This window comes from Chelonoidis abingdonii, chromosome 2, assembly GCF_003597395.2.
Source record: "Chelonoidis abingdonii isolate Lonesome George chromosome 2, CheloAbing_2.0, whole genome shotgun sequence".
In the NCBI taxonomy this organism is placed as follows: Eukaryota; Metazoa; Chordata; order Testudines; family Testudinidae; genus Chelonoidis; species Chelonoidis abingdonii.
The window spans coordinates 161585323-161611556 of record NC_133770.1 but is presented as its reverse complement, the minus strand read 5'-3'; the positions used below and the strand labels follow the sequence as shown (position 1 = coordinate 161611556).

The 26234-nt window shown below is 51.6% G+C and overlaps 1 protein-coding gene across 2 annotated transcripts in view; it reads left to right on the top strand.

Moving 5' to 3' along the window:
- The window catches only part of BMP1 (bone morphogenetic protein 1), a 94230-nt gene that overhangs the window by 36446 nt on the left and 31550 nt on the right, over positions 1–26234 (top strand). For both annotated transcript variants that reach the window (XM_032800910.2, XM_032800909.2), the window contains exons 2-7: positions 2895–3008; positions 5793–5954; positions 7985–8102; positions 12852–13030; positions 13255–13360; positions 22744–22868. In XM_032800910.2, coding sequence (XP_032656801.1) covers positions 2895–3008; positions 5793–5954; positions 7985–8102; positions 12852–13030; positions 13255–13360; positions 22744–22868 — 804 coding nt within the window. The remainder of the gene's footprint in view (positions 1–2894; positions 3009–5792; positions 5955–7984; positions 8103–12851; positions 13031–13254; positions 13361–22743; positions 22869–26234) is intronic.

Here is a 26234-nt window from a genome sequence, read left to right as displayed (position 1 = left end):
TATAGTCATAATGGGATTTCAGAAGCTGGATATTGGGATTCCCTCATCTCTTTTCTCCTATCACATGCACTAGGTGTCCCCATTCTGTGCATCCCGAACTCTGCTGTCACATATTGGAACCGTTCCATCACATACCTGTGGCTTCCATTCTAGGTGCGTTCTACACAGAGAATTGACCGGCATTATCTGCTTGCATGGTGCAGTGCGATTCTTAACCACCCAGAGCTCTACTGCGATGCTTGGAGAGCTTGCTACCATAGAATTGCCCTTGTAGTCAGGAGGCAGGATATTCCGTCTTCTCTGGGGTCAAATTCCCCACACACACTGTGCACTGGGCCAGGGCTAGGCCTATGTATGAGGCAAGGCCCAATTTTGAGGGCTGAAGTAGGACTAAAGTGGTGCCTAGCCTTGTGGGTACTCTGCTCAGGGGTGAATTTCACTGTATACATGGGGACAAATCTTCTGGGCCTTCCTTACCCAGGCAAGACTTCCAGTGGTTGTAGTGAGATTTGCCTGAATGGGGGCTGCACCGTGAACTCAGGGGTTGGCTCACTGCTCCTGATGGACCCGAACCAAACCACTGAATCAGTTCCCAGATCTGAACAATGCACTTGGGCCACTAATCTTTATACCAGGACAGCCCCAAGCTTAGATCCAAACTTAAAATGTGTTTAAAATCTGAATCCAGACTTTGCAACTTGGGCCCCATCTCTCCTGTGAATGTTGGAGCCCCACCGCCTCTCCTCCCAGGCTGGCAAATCAGGCACAGGGCCCCCACCTCCAGCCTCTGAGGGCCTCCATTGTGACTCTGGTGCTGCTGTCCGCAGTGTCCATCGTGCAAAGAAGCTGAATCCAGGCTTGCTGTGGGGAAGGAGGGAGGCAGAGGCCGTGTTTGCACCAGAGATCTCTCAGTTGTTGTACCATATGGTTTCTATTCTCTTTGACAGAGGAAGCTGAGGTTATTTGAGTATCCCTTGGCTGTAGACTGACGTGTGTGTGCAGACACAAAGAAAAAGGAGGGTGCAAAGAGGGAACTTGCAAAAGAAGCTCCAGGTTAAAACAATTTGTGTAATAATAATTAATAAAAAAGTCCGGAGGCCTGTTGTTTCCAAACCAGATGTCTGAGCATCACTGCTGCTAGCAGAGCTGGTGATCCGACACAATGGTGGAGCACAGAGCACCAGTGGGTACTCCATCTACATCAGTCTTCTTTGTTGCTGCTTTCCCTGCACGCACTGTGTTTTCATTTTTAACAAGGTGGGGCGGGAGGAGAGGAAACCCCTGCTGCGTTCTTTGGGAGGTGCATTTGAGGCGGAGATTTAACTCCTCACCTTTCCTGTCCTGGGACTCAGGAGAGGCTGAGCAAGAGAAGAAACAGGGAGAGAATCTGTCTTAGTTATCCCTGGACTGGAGCTGCACTTTGCCCCAGTGGTGTGTTTTCTGAGGTCGGTTATCTGGGATTGTGACATGGGCTGAGGTGCCTGTGCACAAGAGAATCCATGGGCAGGTCATGGGACATCAAATACTGTCTCCCTCCCCCCCCCCCCCAGTCGTTTACAATGTTTATCAGTGTCCCTCTTGAGCTGGCAAATGTGCCCCGACCCAAACCTGCAGGGCACTCTGCAGCTGCTGTGCGGCTAAGGAAATACGGTTGATCTGAGCTCAATTTACTGGTGGCAATGAGAACCCAACAGACTAGAGCATGTGCACTGTGCTCCTAACTCACCGAGCTGCTGGGTGGAATTCTCTGCCCTGTGATTTATCACAGTGTTCCCGTCTGGCCCTGGAATCTCTGTATCCATGAGGCACCCTCTGAGCTGCACGTCCGGAGGCCTGATCCTGCACTATCCACTTTGTGCAGTCATTTGCACCAGTGCCAAGTGGCTGTAAGATGCCAGTTCCGAAGGGTAGCATTTGACACCCATTGTGTTGGTGTAACAGAGAATTGGGTCTCCAGTCTTTAGCCCCCAGCCTCTTTGTTCTTTTCAGAAGGTCCAGTGGAATATTCTGAACTAATAATCCTGGAGAATAAATATATGCTGGCAGTATCGCATATGTCAAGCCTTTATAAATCATGAGTTGTGTCCCAAAAATCATGGGCCTGCCTTACAAATCATGAGATTTGGAGGGAAAAAATCCAGCAACTGTTGGGTTCTTTTTCTTTACTTCTTTATGTCTGGGCCTTTAGAGTGCATTCAGGTCCTGTTTTCAAGCTTTTCTCTGCAACCATAAATGCTAGAAACTTCCTCTTTTTTTTTTAAAATGAAAGTGGAGATTCTCACCTAACCATGTTCATCTGTGGCCAGAAAGTGCCTTGAGAAATACATCAAATATAGCAAGACTCCATGACAGACTCACAAGAGCAGTTTTGTGATGCCTACAAGTCATCACCAGCTGTCTGTCACTTTCCTGCCCCTTCTACTTGGGCTATGATTGTGGTACCATACGGGACCCTGGAACCAAGACCCCAAAGCCCTGTTTCTAGAGCATTGATTGCTCTGGCAAGTAGGTGCTGGTCTTAGCCTTCCTGGTGACAGAGGGCCAGAACAAACCCTGTGCATCACTGAGACCCTGAAAGTCCCTGTTTTCTACCTTCAGTGGGACATACGTGCTGCAAAAGGCTACGTACTGGGACATTTCACCTGTAAGCATTGCAATGGGAGCTGAGCTCTTTTGAAAATCTGGCCCAGCAGTGGCTCCAGGACACTTGAAAACCCAGCCTTGAGTATCTGATCTTTTTCTTGATTCTTCCCAAGCTGTCAGCTTGAATAATATCCCATGACTGCAAACTCCAGTGTTCCCCTTATAAAACGCCTACCCTCAGAGGGCAGCAGAATTAAAACCCTGACAACTTCTGCCCCATAACCGGCCTATCCCCTTTTTCCATTTTCCAGCTGCCTTTCTGGGAGACATAGCATTGGACGAGGAGGATCTCAGGTTATTTCAAGTGGACCGACTCGTGGACCTCAAACGCCGCACCATTGAGAAAACAGCCACCAACACCTCAGGTACAGTAGCACCTTAAGAGCAGTAGTGACTGTTAAGCTGCCAGAGCTCTTTACTCTGGTCTCTTCCTGGTACTTCCTTTAGATGCTGCTGCACACAGAGGGACGGGGGGGTTGGAGAAGAGTGGGGTTGCCAAAGTCATTCACAGTTATTGCTGTTCGGTAGGATTACTAAGTGCCCCCCTACCCCCAGCCCCAAAGCAGTGGAATGTTTCTGCCCCCATCTGCTAAGCCGCTGATGCTGGGGTGGTCACTGAGGTCACATTTCTAAATGATTTCTGGCGGGTAGTGTCGCATGGCATGCTGCATAATGGAACGGAGGGAGAATCTCCAAAGCAAAGGGCAGGGGATGGCTTGACCTAGGGCCCATTGAGAAGACGGGATTATGGACTGGAATTTTCAAAGGGTCCTGATGGGAAAGTCAGTGGGAATTGGGAGCCCCGCTCCCTGAAAGCCCCTTTGAACACTCCATCCTGTATCATTAGCCCGGTATTCATTACTGCGGAACGCCTGGCTGCAGGATGCTGTCAGAAGGGAGAGCTTGACCCTGTGGTAGGGCACTGGCCTGAGAGTCAGGAGGTCCCAAGTTCCCGGCTCTGCCACTGCTATACTGTGTGACGTTGGGTGAGTCATGTTACCTGTGTCACTCAGTCTGGAAATGGAGATCGCGACACTTGCCCATCTTGACTCAGTGCTTTGAGCTCGAGTGAGGGAAGCACAGAGGCTTATTATTCATGTCCTGGTTGCCTCTGGCGGGGCCTGTGTTGTAGCTCTCTTAAAAGGAGCAAGATGTAGAAGAGATTTAATCCATCCCCACCCTCCCCCCGTATCTTCAGATGCTTGATATCATGATTGTTTGTAGTATCCATAGCACCTAGGAGCCCAGGCCCTAGACCAAGCCCCATTGTGCTGGGTGATGTACGAACGCAGAACAAAGGGATAATCCCTGCCCCCAAAGAGCTGGCTGGTTTAGCCCTGAGAGCCACAGGTAGGAATGACACTTGCCTGTCTCCAAGAGTCTCTTTCTGTGCCACATACAAATCACAGACCCTCCTGCTCTAGCTTTGTTCACCACAGGCCTTTAACTAGTGACTTGTGCATAGGAGCCATTTGGTGCAACCCTAATGCCAGGGCTCCCCAGCCCTATTCTCCTGCCTTTCTTTCATCCTCCCCGCCCCGTACCGAAGATAAACAGAACAGCCTGGCCAGCGCTGAAGGATTGGATAGACCCTACCAACCATCCTGCTGAGAGGCAGGGGTCAGTAGCCCTCAAGCTGCTCCACTGTTAGCTCAGCTGCTAGTCCTGAGACCGACTAAAAAGGGGGTAGACACCTCTGGCATGGCTCCACTGACAATATTTGCAGGCTGCATGTCCGTTTCGGATAAGAAAAAGGTACCCCAGCTCACCAGGGCCAATTCCCATAATCACCTCAGGGAAGCTGTTTAACCATTCACATTCCCCTGGAGTTCCTGGGGTTCTATCCTCAAGTTTTGCTGTCTCCCTGGCAGTGGGATCTATCAGGCTGTGGGGAGACTCTCTCCAAAGAGAAGAGCAGACGCCCCATTGCTTGGAACTGTAATAGCTGGGCTAGGCAAAGCGCTGGGAAATAGAGGGGACAGTCCTTCCATGGGCCCCGGGGGCAATGGACCAGTTGGGAGCTAACAGGTTTTCTCCATCTGTCGTTTCTCCTACCTCATGCACCATCGTGCCTCATGCAAAGTGGGCCCCATGGTCCGTTCTGGCTGAGATTCTCTAAAGTGATTAGCCCTTGGGATACCTCTGTTCTCAGGTGCTCGGCCTGACACCGTCCAAAGGGGTCTGACTTTCAGACAGTGCAGAGCCCCCGCCCTCTGGTGACATGACCCCTTTAAGGCATCTTGAATTGGGCACCCAAAGTCACTCTTGAAAAATCTCTTCCTATGAACCAGTCAGGGGTCGCAGAGCAGAGCTAGGGACGCAGCATAACCCCAGTGCCTATGCCCTTCCCACAGACGTGGGGGTGGTGGCAACTCGCTCTCCTTTGGTTTCTGTCCTGGATGCTGTCCGTCGCAAAATCAGCAAGCCCTGTGCACCGTCTCCTTGCCAGAGGGCCCATCTGTGCGACCCTTGCCACGCCATGTCCCTTCGCAACCCCGGCCCATCCCGACAGGCAGCATCTTCCATGAGCCCTTTGATGGCAGCATTCCAGACTATTTGGAGACAAAGAACTTGGTGCGCCCCAGCTGCTTTTATTTCATTTTCTTACAGAGACAGGCAAAATTTTGGAACGGCTGTGATTCCCAAGCCAAGCACACGTCGCTTGAGATCCCGGGGGCACTAGCTGGCCTCTGCTCTGCCCCATCCCGATCCAGCTCAAGAGGGACCAAAGCCGCTGTCTCCTCGGCGCTGTAGAGAACTGGTGGCTTTGGCGAAGGCCATGCTAGAAGAGTAATTAGTCCATCCTGCCTATAATCTGGGCTAGCGGGGTGGTCACATCCTGGCTTTCCACTGTGAAGTGTGATGTAGACTCATTCCTGAAATGAGCTCGGTGGTCTCATCATAGTCCCTGTTCTCATGACCCTCAAACTGGGCCTTGGATTCATCCCCCCCAGAACAGAAGTAATGGAGCAGGGATTATTGATCGGTCTGGTGTGTTGGGTTCGTTGGGCCAGGTCCATCGCTGGCATCACTGAAGTCAGTGGTGTTACACCAGGGAGGAATTTGGCCTGGGGACAGTCAGGTCACCAGGACTAAATGAGACGCTTCCATGGTCACACCCCCTGCCTTCGCTGCTCTCATGCCCCCAGGAATCAGCACCAACAGCACCAGCCTGAAGTTCAGGAGGCAGCAGAAGAGGCAATGGAGGCGGGGCCAGGCTCAGTCTCGAAGCCGCCGTGCCGCCACTTCCCGTCATGAGAGGGTGTGGCCGGATGGGGTCATTCCCTACGTGATCAGCGGGAACTTCAGTGGTGAGTGGGGGCGATCGGCACATGCTGGGCCCGCCGGCTCAGTACGCCAGGAGTGCACATTTCATTGCCAAGCTGTTTTCCTTTCTCATTCTCTATTGCTGAGGAGAGAAGGGCTCTGAGATGGCAGCAGTGTGGTCCAGTGGTTAGAGCAGGGGATTGGGCATCAGGCCGCCTGGGTTCTAGTCCCAACTCTGCCCTCAACTTGCTATGGAACTTTATATGAGTGGCTTCCCCTCTATGTGCGTCAGTTTCTCTGTCTGTTAAAATGGGGGTGATGATGACTAGGGCCCTGTCAATTTCACGGTCACAGGATTTAAAAAATGTCATGATTTCAGATATTTAAATATTTCACAGTGTTGTAACTGTAGGGGTCCTGCCCCAAAAGGGGCAAGGTGGGTAACACGGTTATTGGAGAGGGGTTGCACTATTGCCACCGTTACTTCTGCGACACTGCTGGCGGCACCACTGCCTTCAGAGCTGGGTAGCTGGAGAGTGGCAGCTGCGGGCTGGAAGCCTGGTTCTGAAGGCAGTGCTGCCACTAGCAGCAGCGTGGAAGTAAGGATGGCCTGGTATGGTATTGCCATCCTTACTTCTGTGCGGCTGCCTGCAGAGCTGGGCCCTTGGTCAGCAGCTGCCACTATCCGGCTGCCCAGCTCTGAAGGCAGCACAGAAGTAAGGCAGGCAATATCACGACCCCCTACAATAAGCTTGCAACCCCCCCATGACCTCCTTTTGGGTCAGGACCCCCAGTTTGAGAAATGCTGGTGAAATCTGTGTGGTGTAGGATAAAAGTACAGTAACTCCTCACTTAACGTTGTAGTTATGTTCCTGAAAAATGCGACTTTAAGTGAAATGATGTTAAGCGAATCCAATTTCCCCAGAAGAATGAATGTAAATGAGGGGTTTAGGTTCCAAGGATTTTTTTTTTTGCCATACAGTACAGTACAGTACAATAGTTGGGAGGTGCCCCTGCCTTACCCCACACAGGCCCAGCCCACTGGCACTGGAGACAATGAGGCAGGCAAGGAGGCTAAAGGTGCTGTAGGCTAAGAGAAGCAGGTTGTGCAGCAGCAGCGGCAGCTTCCTCTACTCTGCAAGCACCAGGGGTGGGGGGCTCAACCCTCGGCCTGCCCACACCACCGCTTCCCCCGAGCCCCCATGCTTAACCCACCTCTTCTTCCCCACTCCTTTACTCTGCACACCGCATCCTTACTCCTCCCCCCTCCCTCCCCTGCCTCCTGCCTGCGGCAATCAGCTGGTTTGCGGCATTTGGGGGATAGGGGAGGGAGGGGGAGTCGAGTCCTTGCTCCTGCCTCCTCCCTCCTGAACACTGCAAGCCAGCTGATTGCTGTGGACAGGAGGTGGGGGAGGAAGGGGAAGGCGCTGATCCATGGGATCTGCCAGCGGGTGGGAGGTGCTGTGGTGGGGGGCATAGGGGAGCTGATAGGGGGGCTGCCAGCTGTGGACAAAGCAGGCAGTCATACAACGTTATAGCGAAGCATTGCACAACTTTAAATGGAGCACGTTCTGTAACTGAGCAGGGACGTAAGATTGAAACAACATTAAGTGAGAGGATGTTAAGTGGGGAGTTACAGTACACAAAAGACCAGATTTCACGGTCTGTGATGCATTTTTCACAGTCGTAAATTTGGTAATGATGACTCTTACCTCACTTGGTAAGAGACCTGTGCATGCAACTGCTTCCACTGAGAACAACAGGAACTGCTGGGTGCTGGGCTCCTTTGAAAATCTGGCCCTGCAGTGCCACGTAAGAGTGAAAGATCATTGCTCATTCCAGAGCATTGCTCTGTCAGATGCTTGAGGACCCCTGCGACAGGTCCAGCTCAGACGTATTCCTGTGCTGCTCCTCACCCACCTCAGCAGGGCCTTTTGTGATTATTTATTATTGTAGCACCTGGGAGCTCTAGTTACAGCCCAGGGCCCCCTGGTGCAAGGTGCTGTACAAACAGAAAATAAAAAGCCCATGGGGCTTAGAGTGTAAGGAGCTGAACTCCTGGCCTCTCTTGCAGGCAGCCAGCGGGCAATTTTCCGGCAGGCCATGCGCCACTGGGAGAAGCACACCTGCGTCACCTTCTTGGAGCGCAATGCTGAGGAGAGCTATATAGTGTTCACGCACAGGCCATGTGGGTGAGTGGGGCTCAGGCCACTACCAGGTGGGAGGTGGTTCTTGTTCACTAGAGCCCAGGGGGACATTGTGTGCTGGACAGAATTGCCCAAACTGGGAATTGAGGCTGAGATTTTCGAAGTAGACCAGGGGAGTTAGGTACCTACTTCACTTTGAAATTCAATAGGAACTGAGCTCCCATAGGACCCCTTTGGAAGCCCCAGCCTAATAAGTAGGGCAGCATTGTCTAGTGATTAAAGCACCTGTGCTCTAACCTGCTTCTGACTTGCTGGATGACCTCAGTTTCCACATCTGCCCAATAGTGATAACAGCATGGGTCTGCCCCCGCAGGGGACTGGGAGGACTCGTTCTGTAAGGTGCTTTGAGATCCTCCAATGGAAGGGGCGAAAGGAGGGCCCTGGATTAAGAATTATGATTTTAATTATAAAAGACATTGGCAAATTGGAATTCAGAGGAAAGGTGGCAGAAAATTATGATGAGCCAAGTTTGAAATGTGGGTGCCTGGCTTGGCAGTGCAAAGGGCCTGACTCTCCTCTCACACTGGTGTAACTCTGCTGAAGTCAAGTAGCTATGTAGTGTAAATGTGAGGAGAGAATCAGGCCTCCAAGTTGCAGGCAGCCAGTGGAAATTTTATTATTTTTGTTACAGCAAGGCCTAGAAGCCACAATCTGTGTTGGGACCCCATTGTGCTAGGTGCTGTACATGCACATGGTGAGAGTCAGTCCCTGCCCTCAAGAGCGTACAATTGGAATAGACAGGACTAGACAAAAAGTAGGAAGGGAAACTGAGGCATGGAGTGGGGCAGTGACTTGGCCAAGTTCAACCAGCAGCGCAGTGGCAGAGCCAGGGATAGAATGCAGATCTCTGGAATCCCACTCTAGACTATGCTGCTTATCTGACTCTCCCTCATTTGAAAGAGCAAGTCCATAACATACCGTTGCATGCTATGGGGTCCAATCCTGCAGCCCTTGCCTACCCAGATGGTCTCATTAAAGTTCACAGGTCTTCTCGCTGCAGGCCCAGGCCCAGTGCTAGAAGCAGACCCCATGTGCCATTCTGATGCAGTCCCGTCTGTTGAGGTCACTGCTTGTGATCATTCAGCAGAGGCAGAGTGTGTCAGTGCTCTGCTCTAGTGCCAGGCTGGGGTTGGTCAGGCTCTAGGGCCAGATGTGGCAGGAATCCATTTGCTCAGAGGTAGGGGTGGACTCCTCCCCTGTGTGATGCCACTCAGCTGCCGGTGAACAGAGTGGTGGCTTGTGGGAGCACTAATTAGACCCAGTTAGGTATCTTGGCATTGAAACGCTGCCTAGCAGAATTTGCTCTGCCCCAGCTCAGTAGAAACTTTGGTCCTGATCCTCAAAGGGTACTTAGGCCCCTAACTCCCATTGAAATAAATGGAACTTAGGCACCTAAATAACTTTGATGATCTTGCCCTTTGTGCCTGATTTGGGAATTTCTTTTTTAAGGAGCTGGGTGCAAAGATCCTTTCAATATAGCGATACAAATTGGGGTTGCCCAAGTTGGCCCTCCTGGCAGGATAAGAGGAAACACATTGTCACACAGTTACGCTGTGGAACTCATTGCCACATGATATATTTGAGGCCAAGAGTTTAGCAGGTTGAAAAAAGGATTGAAGATTTTTATACGGCTAATAAGACTAGTCAGAGTCCTAGTAGTAAGAAAAAGAAATAAAACAAGAGCTGGGGAAGAGAGAGAAATCTTCATGTTTCAGGGCATGTGCCAACCTCTAACTAATGAAGATCAGGAAGAAACTTTTCTTGGAGGGCAGGTTATCCCACATCCGCCTTTTGCAGAGTTTCATGCACCATCCTCTGAAACACTTGGTGCTGGTCACTGCTGGAGACCACACTCTTGGCTAGGTGGAGCTCTGCTTTGACCCAGTTAGGTGGTCCCTACGTTCCTGTGATTCACAGACCCGTTTGTACACAGTGTGCATATGCCTGCAAATTGGAAAATATGATAGAACAATGAGGATGGATTCAAATAACCCAGTCTGATTGTGCTGGTGAAGCAACAGTGAAAAGTAGGTGGGGGATGTGATAGCTGTCCACATAGTCAGTGAGAAAGGAGGAGAGTCTTTGGAGTGGCAGGGCCGGCTTTAGGCCTATTCCACCAATTCCCCCGAATCGGGCCCCACGCCTCAGAGGGCCCCGCGCTCAGTGAGAATCCCTTCCCTGGCTAGAGGAACCTTTTTACTTTTTACTCACCCGGCAGTGCTCCAGGTCCCTGGCACTTCGGCAGTGCTTACTTTGCTCGCTCCAGGTCTTCGGCGGCAGGTCCTTCAGTGCTGCCGAAGACCTGGAGTGAGTGAAGGACCTGCTGCCTAAGTGCCGCCAAAGACTCAGAGTGCTGCCGGGTGAGTACCAGCCCCACATGCTTTTTTTTTTTGGTTAGTTGGTTGTTTTTCTTAGTCATTCCTGCCAGGGCCCCGTTGAAACTGTTCGAATTGGGCCCCGCACTTCCTAAAGCCGGCTCTGTGGAGTGGGGGCTGAAATAAGATGAAATTAAGCAAGGGAAGATGAAGGTTGCTCTCAGCAAATGTTTCCTGACAGGGAGATGTCTCAGGCTGTGAAACAGCCTCCCCAGGGGAAGTGGTGGATTCTGCAGCCCTTCAGCTAGCCTAGTGCATGGATCAATCCTGGGCTGTCCAGGCTGGGTAGACAGGATGGGGCCAACCTGCTTTATTCCATCTCCACATCAAGACAGAAGGCAACTCTAGCTGGAAGGAGGGCTGCTCCCCAGCATGGCAGGTGCTGCTTGTGCTCAGCAGATATGGTGAGCGGGGAGGCAGCTTTTTGCTTGGAGCTCCCCAGCCCAAGTGCTGGAGCTGCATGAATGCTGCTTCTCCTCCTCGTACCTGTGTGTAGTACAGATGCAACAAAGCACAGTTATTAATTAATCCTCTGGGGCATAATATGTGGTTCAGCAGAGTCGATCCACGGGGGAGCAATGAAACCACCCTCCTCCCACAGCCAGACAGTAACAGCCAGGAGCCCTGCTCATTACCCAGGAATGAAGCCTCTTGGTGGGAGACCAGCAGGGACTTGGTGCACTGCAGAGGTGGAGGAGCAGGAGTGATGAACTTGGTCATGCTCCGGAGCAGCCCCTGTTGGCCAGCATAAGCAGCAATGCCAAAGCATGACTCTCTCAAGGTCCTAGGGTTCGTTCACCCCTTTGTTAAGTGACAGTGGGTTCAGCTTCTCGGTTGCTTGCGTTGTTCAGACCCAGTTCTTCCTCTTCCACCTCAGGCGTGCGTAGCCATAGAATAAGGTGCACTATGGGATGAGACAGCTGGATTTGCTAGAAGCCTGCATGCTGAGCTGAGAGCACTGAACAGCTGAGAGGAGGTGCCCAGTACCTCACCGGATCAGGCCCTAAAGTACACATTTTACCTTGATTTGCTGGCAGCACATTCAGGCTTCCAAAAGGAGAAAGCGCCTCTCTCTGGCTGCTCAGCCCGGTGTGGCTTTGGCTGACTCCACAAATCTTTAAGGAGAGGAGTAGACAAACACAGGGCATTCCCCGAGGACCCACCTCTAATCACAGGGGAGAGAGAGATATATCACAAAGTGCAAGATGTTAGAACCATCACCCAGGAAATGTCCATGCGTCCTGAGCCACGGGGCCAGATTCTGACCCCATTGGGAACTGGCCAACACCTGCTGAAGCCAGTGAGGATCTCCCCATTGACTTTAATGGGTGTAGAGACCAGGGTGTGATCGATGACTTCAGGGGAGGTAGAGCAGTCTGGCCCACCGAGTGCAGAATTCTCCTTGCTGGTCTCAAGTGGTGGGTGCATGCTGGGGTTCAGTTCAGAGCAGCAACCAGCAGCGCGGATGCTCAGGCAGACCTTGTCAGAGCTCTCGGAGCCTCTGGAGTCTGGCCAAGGAGCCTTCCTGGTGGTATTTTGGCTCTTCTAGTTGTGGTCCCGGCCGGAGCGCAGAGCTACAGAAAGGAAACGTAATTGCTCTTAGGCGTTAACCCCAAACTGGTCCCAGGCAAAGATTCAGGCCAGGTCTTACTCCATCCAAATTGGTTCCCCCATCCCACCTGGGGCAGCTTCTCCCCCTTGCTGGTGACATTCACTTTTCCAGCTTTCACTTTTCCATCCCACAGGCAGCTGCAGCCTCTCAGCCCTGTGGGACGTGCTGAGCCTTCCCAGTTTCCGTCTAGACCCTACTCGCGTTAAAGTCGCACAGGCTTTCATTTAAATAAAACCTGGGCAGGCCATTCAAAGTTTCCAAAGGGTAATGCTTTTCCAGATGCACTGTCTCTTGTGGAGACATTACAGCGCTAACACTTACGGCCCTGCTGATTTCCAAACCATTCAAAGGGTCATGATTTCCCTATGGTCAGAGTGGGGACACTTCCTTCTCCACCCAGCTCTCAGACGTGCCTCGGTCATGGGAGGAGGAGGTAGGGTATCCTTGCAAGTGCAGGTTACTCCCAAACTTCATCATGCGATTGCAGACCCCTGCCCATCTAGGGATCCTAGGATGATGGATGGAGCCCTAACTCTAACCCCAGACCACTTAGCACCAGGGGCAGTGCATAGCTTTAAGGCCATTCACCCCTTGGAGACTGGCATATCAGTACCTCTCCCTGAGCCCTGCCCTCGGAAATGGCAATGATCGAAGAGTTAAGGAGAGTTGCTGATTGGCTGGCTGATCTCATTCCTGCTACGCATGGGGTTCGATGGGGCTCTTATTCCTCCTCCCCACCCACTCCAGGTGCTGCTCCTATGTGGGCCACAGAGGAGGGGGACCTCAGGCCATCTCCATTGGGAAAAACTGTGACAAGTTCGGCATTGTGGTTCATGAGCTGGGTCACGTCATCGGCTTCTGGCACGAGCACACGCGCCCAGACCGGGATGACCATGTGTCCATCGTCCGGGAGAATATCCAACCAGGTAAAGGCCCCTGCACTCCTCTCTTCTACACTCCTCTCCACTTCCCTCTTTGTCTATCCTCCCCTTCCCTTCTGCCCCATGCCCAGCACCCTTAAGGATGGAACTGGGAAGTAGCTGGCAGTAATCAGCCCATGCTCATGGCTTATCCAGGTTCCCAAGCCCTTCCCCACCCACTGTTGCCTCCTTTGCTTTATTCATGCCTCTGTCTCTCCCGGTTTCCGCAGGGCAGGAGTATAACTTCTTGAAGATGGAGCCCGAAGAGGTGGAGTCCCTGGGCGAGACATATGATTTCGACAGCATCATGCACTATGCCAGGAACACCTTCTCCAGGTAAGAGTCCAAGGAGATGTTGCTTCAGTCACTTGTTCAGCCCACGTGCACATAGAATCATAAAATATCAGGGTTGGAAGGGACCTCAGGAGATCATCTAGTCCAACCCCCTGCTCAAAGCAGGACCAGTCCCCAACTAAATCATCCCAGCCAGGGCTTTGTCAAGCCTGACCTTAAAAACCTCTAAGGATGGAGATTCCACCACCTCCCTAGGTAACCCATTCCAGTGCTTCACCACCCTCCTAGTGAAAACGTTTTTCCTAATATCCAACCTAAACCTCCCCCACTGCAACTTGAGACCATTACTCCTTGTTCTGTCATCTGGTACCACTGAGAACAGTCTAGATCCATCCTCTTTGGAACCCCCTTTCAGGTAGTTGAAAGCAGCTATCAAATCCCCCCTCACTCTTCTCTTCTGCAGACTAAACAATCCCAGTCCCCTCAGCCTCTCCTCATAAGTCATGTGGTCCGCCCCCTAATCATTTTTGTTGCCCTCCGCTGGACTCTTTCTAATTTTTCCACATCCTTCTTGTAGTGTGGGGCCCAAAATTGGAAAACAGTACTCCAGATGATGCCTCACCAATGTCAAATAGAGGGGAATGATCACATCCCTCGATCTGCTGGCAATTCCCCTACGTATACAGCCCAAAATGCTGTTTACTCATATCCAGCTTCTCATCCACTGTAATCCCCAGGTCCTTTTCTGCAGAACTGCTGCCTAGACATTCGTTTGCTAGTCTGTAGCAGTGCATGGGATTCTTCCATCCTAAGTGCAGGACTCTGCACTTGTCTTTGTTGAACCTCATCAGATTTCTTTTGGCCCAGTCCTCCAATTTATCTAGGCCTGGCCTCTCCTACTGTAGCTTCTTTGTGAAAGCCACGCCTTGAGCCCGAGCCCTCTTTGATACCCTGTGGACCTGCCACAGGGATGAGCCTCACCCACTGCGTGAGGCATACAGACTAGGATGAGATTCCCAGCTGGGCACTCTCTGTTGGCTTGTTGGCCAGGTCAGGCTAGGTTAATTGTCCCTTCTGCCCTGGGAAGAGGCCTGAGGGAATCAGATGCCTTTCTTGGGGGATGGGGGTTAAAGAAGCCAGGAGATGTAATAGGGAGCGAATTCGCAGGAGGAGGCAGAGAAAATTCCTTGATTCAGGCTTCTGCAGGTGAGCAGCTCCTGAGGAGCTGCAGAATTAGACCCCTAAGCCCAGTTCATTGCTGGCATCACTCCACTGACGTTAGGGAGGGATCCCTTGTCCGTGAGTGCCAGGTGATGAGCTGGCTATGGCTCTAGGAAAGTTCACTGTCTCCCCCCTCTGAGGGAAAGCCAGGAGGGTACTCTCCTAAGGAAGCTGGGCACAGACAGACCATACAGGTCTCGCTCCCCAGCCGGCGCTGCCCAGTGTCCCCACACAAGCTCTCCCACAAGTCCTGGCCTGGATTAGGCAGTTGGGGCTGCTGACAACATGCAGTGGCCAGAGGGGAGACGGAGAGCGGCCAGAGAGAGAAGCAGCCACCTTGGTCACCCGGCAGGAAGTCCACTGATGGCAGAAGAGCCGGGGAAATGGGTTGGGAGGTGCAGCCTCTAGCAGGGAAGCCTGCAGCCAAGGGCACTGAGAAGGAGAGGAAAAATAATCGGTGCCTCTGGGACATTCCTCCAGAATCTCAAGGCATATCCTGATCAGGGTCCCATGTGGAGGCATCACAGGGCCGCCCAGAGGAGGGGGCAAGTGGGGCAATTTGCCTGAGGCCCTGGGCCCCGCAGTGGCCCCCATGAGAGTTTTTTGGGGCCCCTGGAGTGGGGTCCTTCACTCACTCCGGGGGCCCCGGAAAACTCTCGCCGGGCCTGGGCCCCCCGCTGCTGAAGACCCCAGGCCTCCTGAATCCTCTGGGCGCCCTGAGGCAGCGTCTTCAGGGGGCTGTGCCAGAGGGTCATTTGAGAGCAGCTCCTGAATCAGCCTGAGCTAATACTCCAGTAAAAGCCCATCCCAAGGCAGGCCCAAGCAAACAACTACTCTGTCAAAATAGTCCTGGCAGCACTTACAAGGGTGCCTCCTAGGAGTCAGGAGTAGGAGTTGAGTGTTTACCTTAGAAAGGCAGAGGAAGTGCAGAACTGGGCCTGGAAAACCCCTCATTGTCCTGGGGAGAAGGCTATGCTCTCCCAGGCTGCACACACCTGCCTCCCATGCTTCCCTTCTTCATCCCTGATTCAGTAATTCCTCGTCCACAGCCACTGTGGAAAGCCATATAATAGGGTGCCTAGGTACTAGCTTGGGGGGAGAGAGAGAGGAAGGAAGGAGAAATCAAAAAGCTGTATTTAATAATGATACCCATCTCTAAGATAACCATTTAGCTGCAGTATTGAGGCTTCTCCTGTGTCTTCTGCCCTTGCCAATGCAGGATTGTTCCATGCCTTATATTCTCCAGGGTTTTGTCCCATTTGGGTTTCAATGTTTCAGACTCATGAGGCTCTTCCTCATTACCAAATGTTTCCTGCTCTTCAGCCCCAGTTTCTGCAGGTCAGGTGTATCTCATCCCATCTCCCATGGCCATGAATGATTCTCTCTACCCCCTCTGTGATCGCAACGCTGGGGTCTCCTCCAAGGTGCATTGGAGCAGAGAGAGAGAGATGCACAGAATGTATTCTCACTTGCAGCAAGCCGTGTTTGAATCCTGATTAAATGCATGAGAAATCCCCTTAGCAGAAGTTCACCATCTGGCACAGCTGCAGCCAGGGAAAGGGCTTTGAAAATACAAATCGCTAATTACTGTATCTCACTGATCGCTGGGAGCGAGCCAGCAGCACCACATCTGGATTTGCCGCCACAGCCTGACTGCACTGCGCTGCAGCCCACCTCCCAGCGGGTTGTGTCCTTGCATGCTATGAGCTGACGATGTCCTCTGCTGAGCCTGTGGGCTCCAGATTATCCCTCCTTTTGTTGCTGCTGTTGGGCTTGTCTGTCTTTTCCCTGGGGAGGTTGGCTCAGCAGGTGAATCGCAGGTTGTGAATTCCTTTCAGCCGAGCCCGTCAGTGTGCGCTTTGCAGACACGTGTCACTGCAGGCTACGAAGGTGCAGCTGGTGCAGTTTCTCGTTGCTCTGTGTTTGTGTTGCTGCCTGGCGTGTTTCAGCCAGTACTATTGCCAGTTTCATCCACGCTGCCTGGGACGTGCTGCTGGGTCTTGCTTTCGTAAGAGACACACAGTGTTCCCCAGGTGGCATGAACCAAACCTACCCAAACCACCTGTTATCTGTAATGGAGGCAGGTCCCTCTGGCTATTTATCATGGAGTATAACAGGACAGGGGTCCAGATACACGGAGTCAGGCCTGAGTTAGTATGGGGGTTCCCTTCCACTGCTGGGTGTCAGCGGATTCAGTGAAACCAGCCAGGCTCAGGCCCCTATTCAGCAGATGCAGAAGCATGTGTCCAATCTGTTGCAGTGACGTCAGCAGGACTACCTGGGTGCATAAAGCTGGGCAGGTGCTTAAGTGCTTTGCTGAATCAGAGCCTGCAGCATCCTAATTAAGCACCTTGGTCCTACTGGCTCACATTTTCAAAAGTCGCTAGCTAGGGCAGCCTGAACCAATGGGAGGGGTCTTGGCTTTATTCCCAGCTCTACCACTGACAGACCGGGTGACCTTGGGCAAGTCACTTCACCTCTCTGTCGCACCTTCCTTTTCTGATATAGGTTGTAAACTCCTCTCAATGGTGCCCCAATCTCTAGGTGCTACCATAATAATTTGAGGTGCCTTTGTCTTTTGGTCCCCAACTTGGGACCTCTCTTTGCAGAGGTGTTGAGGACTCTCAGCTCCAATTCAGGGGAGTGGGGGATGCACGCATCCATCTTCTCTTAACCAGGAGAGGATAGAAATTCCAGGTGAATTCTGCAGAATTCTCCACCAGTTGGACACCAATCCTTCAGGCACCCTGAAAGAGGGGAAGCTCTTGAACAGTGTCCTGCTGAGCTGGGAAGCTGGACATCTGCCCATTGCTAGGTGAAGTGACATTTGCAAAGCCACAGCAGCCTTGATTGCCGAGAGGTCCTGGCCCTCCATCAAGAACTTTGCATAATCACAGTTGCTCGGCACATTTTTTTTCATGAAAGCTGGGCCCTGGAGGCTCGATATGGGACAGACGCTTGGGCTGCTCCCTCATGATTCATATTCCCAGGATCATTGGCAACTCGCGCCGTGGTTACTCACTGCAGAGCTGGCTCTGAAATTTCATCACTTATTTTCCATCTCCAGCCAAAGCCTTTTGAGGAGGAAAAAGGCTGGACATGGTGCATCCTCTAGGATGATTTGCCGCACATGGTGGTGGTGCTGCTGCAGCTGGTAGAGAATGTCCCATCTGCCTTGCCTTGTGCTGCTCTTTTAAATTCCATTGCCTCTCCCATCTTTGCCCTGGCTGCCAGATGAGAGTCCCTGCCAACTGGGTGAAACGTGTAACAATAACTCCACGGGCCAGGAAAGCATGCCTGCAGATCACTCAAGATGACAGGATGGAAACTATCGAGAAATAAAAGCCCCCTCTCTCCCTCCCCCTCCCCCCACATGCTCCTCCTTCCAGATTTAAACACGTCCATATGGTAACAGGAGCAGGGAAAGATTCCATTCATTAATGGCAGAGTCCTGACCTGTGGGGGAGAGAGAGCCCAAACTGCTTGCACAGCCTCTCTCTGTCTCAGTGCCTGGTTCTCATTCTTTTTCATTTTCCTCCATTTCCTCTTCCTCTCATTTTTTCATTTTCTCTCTCTCGGGGTATGTCTGCACTGCCACAGTGCGTCAGGCCTGGTCTGCACTGGAAAAGGAGGTCGGTTTAACGATGACATGGGTCAAGGCGTGAAAAAGCCATCCCCTCGAGTTACACCGACCTTTTGAAGAGGTGGATTAATGACAGCGATGGGAGCGGTTTCCCCATCACTGTAGTAACACGACTCCCTAAGAGGCAGCAGCTAGATAAACGGAGGAATTCTTCCGTCAACCTAACGCCATCTGCCCCAGGGGTTAGGTCAGTATAGCCACATCCTAAATTCCGTCTAAGCTGTGCGGCCGCCTATTAAGCCCCAGCCAGGGAAAAGGAGCCCCTCCCTTGGCCTGGCCCAGCCATGTCAGAGCTGCTGCAACTGGGCAGAGGTGCACCTCTCCCCCAGCCCCGAGCTGCTGTGGCAAAAGGGGGCAGAGGGGAGTCCTCTCTCCCCACCACAACCCCTGGGCAGCCTGCAGCCCAAACCCCTCATCCCCGGCCCCACCCCAGAGCCCGCACCCCAATCCTCTGTCCCAGCCTTAAGCCCCCTCCTGCATGCCAAACCCCTCATCCCTGGCCCTGAGCCTGTACCCCCAGTCAGAGCCCTCATCTCCCCAACCCTCTGCCCCAGCCCTGAGCCCCCTCCTGCATCCCTCATCCCTGGCTCCACCCCAGAGCCTTCCCCAGCCAGAGTCCTCCCCCTTCCTCATCCCAAACCCCAACCCTCTGCCCCAGTCCTGAGCCCCCTCCCATACTCCGAACCCCTCGGCCCCACCCCCACCACATGAATTTTGTTGTGTGCACTGATATGGAGGTGCTGTGTCACACAGGGTCATGACACACATCACCTCCATATTGGTGCACATAACAAAATTCATCCCGCCCATGGACATAAAAAATTAGAGGAAACACTGGCCACATCTCTCAAAAGTGTGGATTTTTCACATCCCTGAGAGACGGAGCTTTGCTGGTGTAAGTTCCCTGTGTAGACAGGTCTTCTGTTCCTCTTCCACACACATTCTCACTCATTTTCTCTCCTCCTTTTCCTTGCCCTGTTTTATTCTCTCTCTCTCTCTCTCTCTCTGGCAGGCTTTAGCCTACCTAGCAGCCTGTGGGCACCATGGAATTTGCTCCCTATTGAGTGGTTTCTGAAAAGAGGCAAGAAATACAGGCGCCAAAGCACAAGGCATAGGATGGGCCAATGCTGGGTCTGCAATACACCTTGGGCCCAGTCCTGCTCCCGTTAAAGTTTCTGGGGAAACTGCTGTTGCCCCAAGATGGGGTGCACTGCGTATCGGAATGTAGGGGTGTTCATCACTTTGGTGTGGGCCTTGGGGGAGGCCCTCCAGGAAAGCTGAGTGCAGGAGCCTTGCCCTCCGGGATGGTGTGTCTGTGGGGAAGATCCTGCCTTCTTCCTGGAGAGCAGTTGGATTAGATGGTATGAGAGACAAGGAGCTTCCCAGCTGGCATCCTGCCGTCCACCTTGGTGATAGGAAGTGAAGCAGCTTCCCTGACCCGCTCCTGTTTGTGGGATGAGCTCAGAGCAGAGGTGGGATAATGCTCTCAGACCACAGCCTGGCCCATGAACAATCCCTCTCCACTCTCCCTGCAGGGCACTCCTCCGGTGGTTTCAGTCTCTGGTGACGACAAAAGCTTCCCCCCTCGCTCCCTCTGGAGGTTCTCCCAGCATGTCTTGGCTGCTCTGCTTGCTGGTGGCTGGCTTTCATGACAGATCCGCACCCTTGTTTACATTTTGGTGTATTTTCACGTTTGGTTGTGAAATGGCGAAGGGCCATGGGGAGCTGCCCTGTTCTGTACAACTGCTGGCTGGTCAGGATTATGCATTGGGTCACTCCAAAGGCACATACTTCATGCAAGCAGCATCACAGATGAAATTAGAATGCAGGATCCCCTCTGCTCTCACCACTGGACCCCACTACCCTCCCAGAGCTAGGGTTAGAACCCAGGAGTCCTAGCTCCAAACCCCTTCGGCTCTAACCATTAGACCTTTTTCCCCTAACAAGACTCACCTTTATTGGGAGATCGCACAACCCCACCCCAGCCCTGCTGCTCCCACTGCAACCCAGGTCTCAGTCTCTGACTGGCAGATGAGTTAGTTGCCCCTGTCCTCCCACCAGCTGCATGCAATCCTGTTCTTCCGTCGGTACGGGCTTCCGGCCTGTTTGACTCACTTTCCTTCACATATACAAGGAGCACTTTAATTACAGGGGCGTGTGAGCTGTTTTTAGCAGCTTGCCCCTTTTTTTCCCTAGAACAGAGCTGACGTCTGCTTGGAACTTTACAGCTATGCCACTATTCCTGGGGCGTGGTGTGTGACACCCACGCACGGTCCCAGGGGAGGAAGCAAGCCCATGTATTAGAGAGTTCCAACCCAGCTGCCTTGATGTGGTCCCCACGAGCCAGGCCAGACCCGCACCCCCAGCTGCGCTCAACTAGGAGTTCTGCTGCTGCCCATTACACTCCTCCTGCTTCAATTTCAGTCCCCTTCCCCTCAGCACCTTTCCCCCACACTTGTGATTGTTACCCCTGGATGGCTGATTTAAAGCTATGTGTTTCTTATGGTCTCCTGTCGGCCTGGCCCAAAGCAGTGCAGCTCCTGCAGAATTGTCCCCGTCCTGCCCCCTGAGCTGCTGCCCCAGCAGGGCAGGCTCCAGGCACCTGCCCAGCAAGCAGCTGCTTGGGGCAGGCAACGGTGAGGGGCAGCATGTCCGGGTCTTCAGCAGCAGGTCCATCACTCCCTCTCGGAGCAAAGGATCAGCCGCCGAATTGCCGCCGAAGGCTGAAGTGGTGGCAGTGGAGCTGCAAATTGCAATCACGGCGTTTTTTGCTGCTTGGGGCAGTAAAAACCCTGGAGCCGGTCCTGTGCCCCAGCTCCATCGAGGGACTGGTGTCAAAGCAAACTTCACTCTGGCTGATAACCGATGATTCTGCTGACTGTAGCAATGCCATGGCTGGTACTAATGCTACCGATAACTGACGATACTGCTGGCTATAGCAATGCTAGTCGGGTGTATAGCACTATAGTGCTATAATATTAGCACTGCTATTCACAGAATCATAGAATATCAGGGCTGGAAGGGACCTCAGGAGGTATCTAGTCCAACCCCCTGCTCAAAGCAGGACCAACACCCACTAAATCATCCCAGCCAGGGCTTTGTTAAGTCGGGCCTTAAAAATCTCTAAGGATGGAGGTTCCACCACCTCCCTAGGTAACCCATTCCAGTGCTTCACCACCCTTCTAGTGAAATAGTGTTTCCTAATATCCAACCTAGACCTCCCCCACTGCAACTTGAGACCGTTACTCCTTGTTCTGTCATCTGCCACACTGAGAACAGCTGAGCTCCATCCTCTTTGGAACCCCCCTTCAGGTAATTGAAGGCTGCTATCAAATCCCCCAAACTCTTCTCTTCTGGAGACTAAATAATCCCTGTTCCCTCAGCCTCTCCTCGTAAGTCACCCCAGCCTCCTAATCATTTTCATTGCCCTCTGCTGGACTCTGTCCAATTTGTCCACATCCCTTCTGTAGTGGGGGGACAAAACTGGACACAATACTTGAGGTGTGGCCTCATCAGTGCTGAATAGAGGGGAATAATCACTTCCCTCGATCTGCTGACAATGCTCCTACTAATGCAGCCCAATATGCCCCTAGCCTTCTTGACAACCAGGGCGCACTGCTGACTCATATCCAGCTTCTTGTCCGCTGTAATCCCTGGGTCCTTACCTGCAGAACTGCTGCCTAGCCGGTGCTGTGACTACTACTGATAAGTTACAACATTGCTGAGAATAGTTGTAGAGAAACAACTACCAAGTGCTCCTGCTAGTACTAATAATTCAAATGTAATAATCCTACTTAACGTTTCTAAGATCGTTTTCAATGCTATTGATAGGACTATTAATGCTGCTACTGCCACTTCTAATCCTGGCTCTAATACTCAGTGCTGCTTGTAATACTATAGTACCAATAGGACGATAGTAACAGTGCTAGTGTGGTTTCCCTACAGCCTTTGGGGCCATTACTGTATGACCCTGTGGGATGTGTTCTGCTCCTCTTGCCTTCCTCGGTGCTGTTCCTTCCCATCTGCTTCTCCAGTCACCTTTTCTCTTCCACCCACTTGGTCCTAAAATCGCCCGCAATGAAGCTGCGCTGTCTCCTGAACGAGCGATTGGTACTTCTCCCCCCTTCACACCACCAGTCATTCCAGGAAATAATTGAGCTGAATTTTTGTGGCACCTTCTTTGACTGTGTGGCCAGTGAGGGTCTGGGCCATGTTCGTCTCTGGGATAACTCCACTGACTCCAGCCTCTCTCGAAGGGCGGTGAGCGGGGTTTGCTGTGCCCGCGTACAGCTTAGACATGAGCGGACCTGGACTCTGGCATGCCCACCGAGCCTCACTTAAGCTCTCAGACTGGGCCTGGGTGTGCTACTGAGGCAGCACGCTCCGAGAGGAGGGCAGGAGCCTTCCCTGCTCTGCAGCCAGTTTGGACAGCAGGAGAGCCCTGCATGGAGCCCGTGAAATATGAATTTCTGCTGCAGGTGCCGCTTTGCTATGGAGGCCCCAGGGGAGCTGAGTAGCTGGCGTCATCCATTCCCCTCACCCCTCTCTGCTCTTTTTCCAGGGGTGTTTTCCTTGATACCATCAAGCCCAAATACAATGTGAATGGGGTAGTGCCCCACATCGGCCAGCGGACTCGGCTGAGCAAAGGGGACATAGACCAGGCACGCAAGCTTTACAGATGTCCAGGTAAGAGCCACTGGCTACTCAGTATCCAAGGTGGGGGTAGGGTAAGTGCAGAACATTCATCTGCCTGCTGGGATCAAGAGAAAAAGGGCAACATAGAAACCAGCTACACTAGCCTGACCTGATACAGTATTCTTATTACTGGTATTACAGTAACATCCAAGATCCCAGCTGAGTTTGGGGCCCTGTTGTGCTAGGTGCTGTACATACACATAAGTCAGGGACAGTGCCTGCCCTGAAAAGCTTGCAGGCTAAATAGAGGAGGCAGACAAAGATTAGGAACATGGAGGATTATCTCCATTTTACAGAGGGAAACTGATGCACAGCAAGGTCACCCAGGGAGTCCATTGCAGAGGCAGAAATTGAACATGAGACCCCAAGAAATCTTAACCACATAACCCTTCCAGTTGAAATTGTTCAAATTTTGAAATTTCCACCAAAAAAAATCAGAATTTCAAATTTTTGACCAAAAAATTGACAATTTTTTTCACCAATTCTGCCTGGTTTTCAATCAACCATGGAGTGACTAATTTTTTACCTTTAAAAATTTTTTTTGACATAACTTCAAAGAAAAATAAAGAATAAAACCAAGGCAATAAATAAATAGCAAGAAAGAGAGAAATTTAAAAAAAAACAAAGCCCAGCTCAAATACACACTGCTGTGACCGCAATCAGAATGTGGCACCATTCTTTATAGATCTGTAGCGTATTTTATTCTAGCTGAGCCACACACCTATTTTGTTTGTCTCCTAGCTGCATGAATGTAAAATCTTTGCTAAGGACGACTCAGAAAGGATTTTAGAGGGCAGAGAATGAATCAGTGACCCGTAGGGAGTTCCACTGGGAATGGAATCCGATTTGCTAACACCAGCTGGAGTAAACTGAGCCTGATGTCCCAACCCCTTCCTTTTATGTTATGTCCCCCGGGTTCTGACGACATGCTCTGATCTGACTGCTTCCCACTGCTTTATTAATGGAAATAGCATGACATAACCCGGGTCTGAGAGCCCAGTCTGGACCGACAGCTCCCATCTTCACCAAGGCTTTGGAGACCGTCCAGCCATCCCTGACTCTGACGCCAGCGATTAAACAGATGTCAGGAAGGAAGGCAGGGACAAGTAGTCAAGAGAAGAGCTGGGAGTGTGTGAAACTTCTGGTTCCCATTTGACTCCTGAGTCCTTGTCAGGCCTGGAGATCCCAGACAACAGGCCTCGCTCACCCTCTGTGTTCACAGAGAGGTCAAAGGCTTATAAACAGAATGGGCTTGTTTTTCCACCAAGGAGTTCAGTGATGGCGGTGGGAACTTTTCTGAAGGGAATGATGAGTCAGTGCCAGGGAACAGGGGGTGGTGCAGCAGAGGGGGAGCTTGAGGGTGTGGAGAGCACGGGGCTCGGATAGCAGGGTAAGATTGAGGTGCATTGACAGAGGTGGGGTGGGTAGCCCAGAGCTGGAATAGCAACAGGTGCAGTGGGACAGGATTGAAGTGCTCTGGCAGAGTTGTGTGTGGGGAACTTGCATCCCACCCTCGTTTTGCCTGGCTCTAACTGGTGCTGATCACTTCAGGGGCCACTCCATTTCCCCTAAATACAGTCAAAACAGAATGAAAATAAAGATGATAAAAATCTGCTGAGTTTCCCGAGCCCTAGATGGGCCCTTTCTGCTGCTTTCTCTGGAGCCCACCTAAGAGAGGTTGGCAAGCTCTGTTATAAACCTTCCCCCTTGTGCCTTGCGGGTTGTTGCAAGCAGAGGATGTTACGAAGAACCAAAGCAAGTGTCAGGCAAACAGAATGGGGCTCTGGAATGCCACCCACGAAAAATAGCCATGGAGACACACGCCTTGTGACAGGTGCCTCACCAGCTTCCCTCACTCCCAGCTGACAGGGTGTTGATGGAGAAGACAGGCTGGCCAACAGCTGTCAGTCTCCTGTCTTCCCTGGGGCTTTCTGCAGGCATCAGAGCGAGTATGTTCCAGCTGGTTTTCCTGATGTGCATGGTGTGACCATGTGGCCCATCTGGCTATGGAGGCGACGGGGTCAGTAATGGGAATATTGTTTTGCAATGTCAGTGAGAATGAGTCGATTTTGCTGACACCGTTGAATCTCCTAACAAGTTCTATTTGGCTGCCTCATTGCGCTCGGTGCTGTATGTACACATAATAAGAGATGGCCTCTGCCTCAAAGTGCTCACAATGTAAATGGACAAGACAGACAAAAGAACAACTGAGATCCCCGTTGTACAGATGGGGAACCGAGGCACAGAGAGGGAAAGTCAGCGGAGTTACTCCCAGTGCAGCCTGAGATCTGAACCTAGCCCTGTGAGCTGAAGAACAATGCTGTGTAGGAGCCAGGGCACCTGGGTTCTATTCCTGCCTCTGTCACTGACTGGGCTTGAGCAAGTCATTCCACTTATCTGTGCCTCGGTTTCCCCATCTATGAAATGAGGGTAATACCACGCTCTTTGGGCCAGAGGGGAGTGGAGTGCAAGGTTGAATTCATCAATGTATGCAAAGTGTTTTAGGATCCTCAGGTGAAGGTGCTAGAAATGGGTAATGTATTTACAGGGCATCTATGATAGATGCTATGGTGACCGAGGCATTACAAATGTGTGTGATATCTAAGTACGCTACAGATAACAAACTGAGATCCAGAAATCTAGATGGACCCTGACTCAGGACAGGAGCAGGCCCTGCAGAAATCCCTGCTGCTTAGAGATAATTTTTACAGTGGCATAAAATGAGACATGCCTTATTTTTCCTTCTTTATAATGGAGCAGGAAGCGTGAAAGGAGGTTTGTTTTTGTTTTTTGTTTTGTTGATTAATCACATAAGTAAGGAGGAGTGACATCTCTTCTTCTGTTTGTTTGTCTCTTTGTTTTAAATCGAAATTCGGGTCCGCTCTCAGGTGGAAGACTCTGTGGAGAACTGGAGAACTAGTGAGAACTATGACATCACATAGGCGAGGAGAGCACAAGTTGGGCAATTGTGTGGAGAAGGGATTTTTAGTCAAAGACCTTAGAACTTTTTGTGCCAAATTGTCTCCATTGGCTTTGTGGGAGTTTTATCCTTTTACATGGATTTTTTGCCCTTGGTTTATCATTAGTTCCTGTTTAACTCCAGTGACTAATTGGCCTCTTGGAGAAAGGAAGTCTTTGTTAAACATATAACAACTTTGCCTGGCCCTTGCAGTGAGAACACCCAAGAGACCTTCTAGAGGTTCTCCAGCAAACTCAGGGCAGAAAAGAGTGGAAACTGCTGTTATTTCTAAGGTTAGAAACCAAGCAGGGAAATTTATTATTAAAAAGAGTCCAAGCCTCCTTTTTCCACGGGAGGGACAGGCTCACACCCCAATTCTGAAATTATCTTTTACATTT